This window comes from Petaurus breviceps, unplaced genomic scaffold (assembly GCF_028583685.1).
Source record: "Petaurus breviceps papuanus isolate PSGF00001 unplaced genomic scaffold, PetGlider_PUasm1.0 37, whole genome shotgun sequence".
Lineage (NCBI taxonomy): Eukaryota > Metazoa > Chordata > Mammalia > Diprotodontia > Petauridae > Petaurus > Petaurus breviceps.
In genome coordinates, this window is record NW_027186296.1 from 103716377 (window position 1) to 103722014 (window position 5638).

At 41.5% G+C, this 5638-nt stretch overlaps 1 protein-coding gene across 1 annotated transcript in view; it reads left to right on the top strand.

Annotated features, from left to right (window-relative positions):
- The first annotated feature begins 2858 nt into the window (after positions 1-2858).
- The window catches only part of LOC138169591 (interferon-induced protein with tetratricopeptide repeats 1B-like), a 28827-nt gene continuing 26047 nt past the window's right edge, over positions 2859-5638 (top strand). The window contains exon 1 of the mRNA XM_069099178.1: positions 2859-2986. Within this exon, the coding sequence (XP_068955279.1) occupies positions 2982-2986 (5 nt within the window). The 5' untranslated portion in view covers positions 2859-2981. The remainder of the gene's footprint in view (positions 2987-5638) is intronic.

Genomic DNA, 5638 nt, shown 5'->3' on the forward strand with positions numbered 1-5638 from the left:
AAGACACTGAAGTGTGCTTCAGTGATGTTGAGTGTGAAATGTCTACTGGACATTCAGGTCAAGATGTCTGAAAGGACATCTCAGAGGAGGCTGGACATGGGGTTGGAGACAAGTAGACCATGAAATGGAAGGCACATGGCCAGACAGGAGACTCCCTTTCACAACTCCTCTTCCATCTGAAGGCAGGAGATTAGACAGGAAATTGTGTAGCAGGAGACTGAAGCAGAACTTGCAGAGCAGGATATGAAAGTCCTGCTCCCCACTGATTTTCCTCTTTGCCTTCCCTGTATGAGCAGGATCAGGAGGAGATGGAGGTCAAAAGGATGCATGTTCTCCTTTGCACTGGAGGTTGTCCACAGCACTACTGGGAGATCAAATCTGCCATGGAATATGGACTGTGTTGTGTGGGCACAAATGGAAGGCACTCTCCAGGAGGGAAATGATTTAAAAAGAAAGAGTAACCAGGGCCAAAAGACACAGCTCTCTCTCTCTCTCTGTCTCTGTCTCTCTCTGTCTCTCTCTCTCTCTCTCTCTCTCTCTCTCTCTCTCTCTCTCTCTCTTTCTATTCCCTACCCCACCCCAAGAGAAAGGAAATTTGCAAAATACATCCACTTGGGCCAAGGAAAGGTATTCCATTTAATTATGGGTTAGAATGAGTCTCATTTATTTAAAGTTATTGTTAAGGAATCTGTCTTCATCCGACAGGAGTCGTTTTATAATGTGTTTGGAGGCTTGTATTGAGAAAAGAATTTTTCCTGCTACTTTAGATGATTCATACTACCCAATCAATAGCCTTTTCTCTTAAGCAACATTGCACATTTTTATTTGTGTTCAATTTGCCAGCTGCACAAACAAAAAAGATCTGTGGACAGAGTAGTGGTCCTTAAACAGGTAAAGTGTTGGGGCCACATTTACAACTTTTGGTAAAAGGATGTGGGCATAGAATTTATTAAAAATCACCTCCTTCTTAGACATTTATTAAATGTCAAACAGATTTGATGAAAAAATTGGATAGGATCTGCTTAGAAATCTATGCACTCTAATTCTTATGGTAGAGAGCTGGTGGAGAAAATCAGGCAGTCATTGATGATACCATGAAGGCAGGGATCATGGCTTACTTGTGTGCAGAAGATTCATCAAGAGGCCTGGCCATCCTGAGGAGGTTTAAAGTATAATCCCTAGTTGGAAATATTGATTATGAGGTTTAAAAATGACTGTATAAAGGTACAGAGTTGTTTCTCTTTAATAAGAAAAAACTTCCCAGTGTAGTCTTTACTGTTCAACACTGGATCTTTAGAGTGATTATGGCTGCCCTATTGAGAAAGTGATAGCTAGATGGCTCAGTGGATAGGACACTAAGCCCAGAATTGGAAAGATGTAAGTTCAAATCCTGCTTCAGACACTTAACACCTGTGTGACCCTAAGCAAGTCACTTAACCTCTATTTGCTTCAGTTCCTCATCTAAAACATGGAGATATAATGGAGAAGGAAATGGAAAACTACTCCAGTATCTTTGCCAAGAAAATTCCATGGACAAGTCCATGGGGTTATGTAGCCCTGGACACAACTGAACAACAAGAAAAGAAAAAACTCTAAAAGTAGATTTGCTGATTCAATAAGAGAAATATACAGATGATTGACAGAGATCTGGCTGGAAACCTGAGAAGCACATGCCGGCTCCTTGGCCCTTTGTACAATTGCCCTTCCTTATCAAAGAATCTGTTTGGAGATTCCCCCAAAACTGAACCTGTCCCATGTGAACCAGGAGCTTTGGGTGCTGGGCCACAGGCTACATATGATTCTATCAAGATCATGCACAAAAAAATTTTTGAATAAATGCTTGTTGAATTCCCTAGGTTCTTCTCCTGTGTTTCTGTTCATTCTTTTAACTCCTTCACAGGCCGGCCCTTCCTCTTCCTTCTTACCACTAAATATCAGCCCTCTCTCTCAGTTCTTCCTTCTGCTCTTAGTAGAGACCTCTGAACACTCAGAAATACACATCTCTTTTTGGCAGATCACTTTCCAAATGATTTTGTTAAGGATATTATTGGTCAGCACTCTACCAGTCCCATATCTGCAGTAAAGGGACATTTCAATCTGAATGCTCCCCAATCCCTGCCCACAGTGTGTCTCGCCAAATTCACCTTTAAGGCAATCAGCTGTTAGACCTCAGTTCAGTTGGTCCTATGTTCTCATTTGGAGATAAGGAAAATGAGGTTCAGGAAAGTGAAATGTCCAAGATCAAACAGCTATCCCACTTACTGCACTAAGTCCATTACACCAGAGGCATCCAACTCATGACCCTCAGACCTCAAATGACCAGAAAAACTACTGGAGACTGAACCACATTTAAATGTAATTGGGAAATGTGTAACAAGGAAAATATAAATGCAAGGAAACAGAAAGGAAGTTTAAGTGTTTCTAAGTCATTTTGCAATCCACAGAAATCCTTTTCTTCTTCTGTATTTTACTCCCACACTGCCTTACACCACTTTTTCTAGTACTAGTTTGCCTGACTTTTAATAAAAATTTTCCCAAGAATTTTCCAAATCATTCTGCCCCAGGTAAGGTTCTATATTTCTGGCTTATTCCTTTCATTCATGTGTATTATCTGTCACAAGGAATGGTTCCCTGGGTAAAGTGAGGGTGGGGTAGAGATGGGGGGAACTAAGGGTGGGCAGAAGATGGGTAAACATTTAGTAGTGAAGGTAACAGAATGACAAAAAACAGATAGTGTTGTTTTTTTTTTTTTTTAAACCAAGCCCATGTCTTTCAACATGATCTGTCCCAGCAGGTCCTCTAACTTCTTGTAAGTGAGATGAAGTTTCTATTTCATCCAACGCGCATACACATGACACAATAGGATCCTCCTCTTTTGGCTATATAACTCTGCCTTGCACTGCCCAAGAAAAGCCAAGCCAGCTTCTGAAGAACTCAGACTCTCTCCCATCCCTTCACAAAGAAATAACCAGGAATCAACCATGAGGTAAAGACCTTCCTTTTTTCTCTTCTATTGCCTTTCAAGTTTTCTAGTAGCTATTTTCTCAGACTTCAATGGATGAGCATCCTTCATACCCACTGAAGGCAGGTGCTCATACCGTTCAATTGGGGGAGAGATCTCACCCTCCAAGACAGTATATAATCAATGTCAAGGAGGCTCCAATGAAGGAATTGGGACTTTGCCCTCTAGAGAGTAGGGTTTGCATGTGGGGACATGTCCTGATGAAAGGGGCTTCATTAGCAATAGTAACTGGCAAGGGTGTGCAAGAAGGCCTAGCAACAGTACAAACTGGAATCAAGAGAGAATATTTAGAAAGCTCCTGCAGCCACTGGGAGACGGAACATGGCAGAATCCAGGCCAGGAAAGTCCCCATGTGGGTCAGGGCAGGGGGAGCAGGTGGAGGCTGAAGCAGCTCAGAGTAGAGAGGGGGCTACAGCAGAGAAAGGAGCCCCAGCCAGCAGACTCACCCACCACAAAGGCGATTCACAGCTGTCTCACTAATGTCTCACCACGGAGCAGGAGGATCCTTAGGAGCTGGGTAAGAGAAAGCTCAGGGCCCACAGCAGAGACAGCAGCTTCTCCTGGGGCTATCAGTCCCCAGCCTGGAAGTTTAAAAATCACCTGCCTCATTTTCCAGGGGCCAGGATGGCAAAGTAAACTCTGGCTGCTCTGATTCCCTGTCCCTGATCCAGAAAACCCAGAGATAAATGTCCCACCCAGGTTAAAATTCTGAAATAGCAGAAATAGCCTCAGGCTTAGGAGTTGAGAAAGGGTGTAACAGAGACTGTAAGGAGTCATAAGAGAAGAGCAGGAGGGGTCCCAACAAGCCCCACCTCACCTGACCAGCAAAAGCCTGACTGAGCTGTAGCCCAGGGGCATAGAGGCAGAAATCTGAAGCTGACAGACTACCCCTCCCCCACAGATTACTCTGTGAGCCTCTGGATAACTCATGGGAAACAATGAGAATCCTGGCCTTGGCCTCAATCTAGACACCCAGAGGCTACAGTACACAAAGCCAAGAACCAGACACTTAGCTCCCAGCCTGAGAAGCTTGGGTCTGAGGCCTCTGTATTCCAGGAGCAGAAATACATTTTAAAGATCAGGAAATAGGCAATTACAATGGGCCAGAAGCAATTTGCTAAAGCAAGACCAAAGACAATAAAATCCTATTATTTTGAAAGAGAAGAATCACTTTCAGGAAACACCATGGACCCTGTGTCCACAAATGAGACCACAGATGGAAATATGAACTGCTCTCGAGCCCAAAAAGCATTTTTGGAGGAGCTCAAGAAAGATTTTTAAAAGCCAAATTAGGGAGGTAGAAGATGAATATAATCTACACTGACCAAACTGGAAAAAAAGAAAGCTCCTATAGCAGTCCAGGCAGGAGATGATGAACTTAGAAGCAAAGCCTGAGTCCTGGGTCACTAGACATATATCTCTAAGTATATGCATATAAGTATACATATTGGTATGCATATATGCATGAACATGCACACATTTAAATAGACATACAAAGACTTATGTTCTCAAGTTTCATTGTTTGTTTCTTTAATCTGAAAATACTCTTCTTTCACTGGAAGCAGGACAGGAAAACTTTGGGAGGATGAGTCTTCCTGACTCTAGACTTGGTGTTCTATGCAGTATGGCACCACCTAGCAGCCCACAAGAAGTCTCTCTTCCTCTCTAGGTTGCAATTTCTCATATTCCTTCCCTTGAATTTTTAGACCTTCATCATCTCATGCCTGGATTGTTGCAGGAGCCTCCTAAACATTTTCACTATAGTCATGCAAAACATTTCCAGATTAGTCATGCTGTGAAAGAAAATTTTTAAAATACTCAAGCAAAATAAAGTTTAAAAATTATGCTTCAATCTGTATGCAGAATCCCTCAGTCCATTCTCTGGGGATAGATAGATTTTTTTTTATCATAAATCCTTCAGAGTTGTCCTGGAACATTGCATTGCTGAGAAAAGCTAAGTCATTCAGAGCTGATCATCTTACAATATTGCTGTTATTTTGCACACAGTACGTTTTACTTTGTATCAGCTCATGTAAATCTTTCCAGGTTTTTCTGAGAGCATCTTGCTCATTATTTCTTACAAAACAATAGTATTCCATCACAATCACATACCACAGTCTCTTTAGCCATTCCTCAATTTATGGCCACCCCCTCAATTTTCAATTCCTTGCCCCCACAAAAAGAGGTGCTATATTTTTGTACATATAGATCCTTTTCCTTTTCTTTTTATTTTTAATTTTTTAGGAGACAGACCTAGTAGTGGTATTGTTAGCTCAAAGGGTATGCATACGTTTATAACCCTTTGGGCATAGCTACAAATTCCTCTACAGAACATTTGAATCTGTTCACAACTCCACCAACAATACATTAATGACTCATTTTTGCCCACATCCTAGCTAACATTTGTCATTTTTCCTTTTCTGTCCTTATTAGCCAATCTAATAGGTATGAGGTACTACCTCAGAATTGTTTTAATTTGCATTTCTCTAATCAATAGTGAATTAGAGCTTTTGTCATATGGCTATAGATAGCTTTGATTACTTTGTCTTAAAACTGTTCATATCTTTTGATCATTTTTCAATTGTGAAGCGTCTCTTGTTTTTATAAATCTCAGTC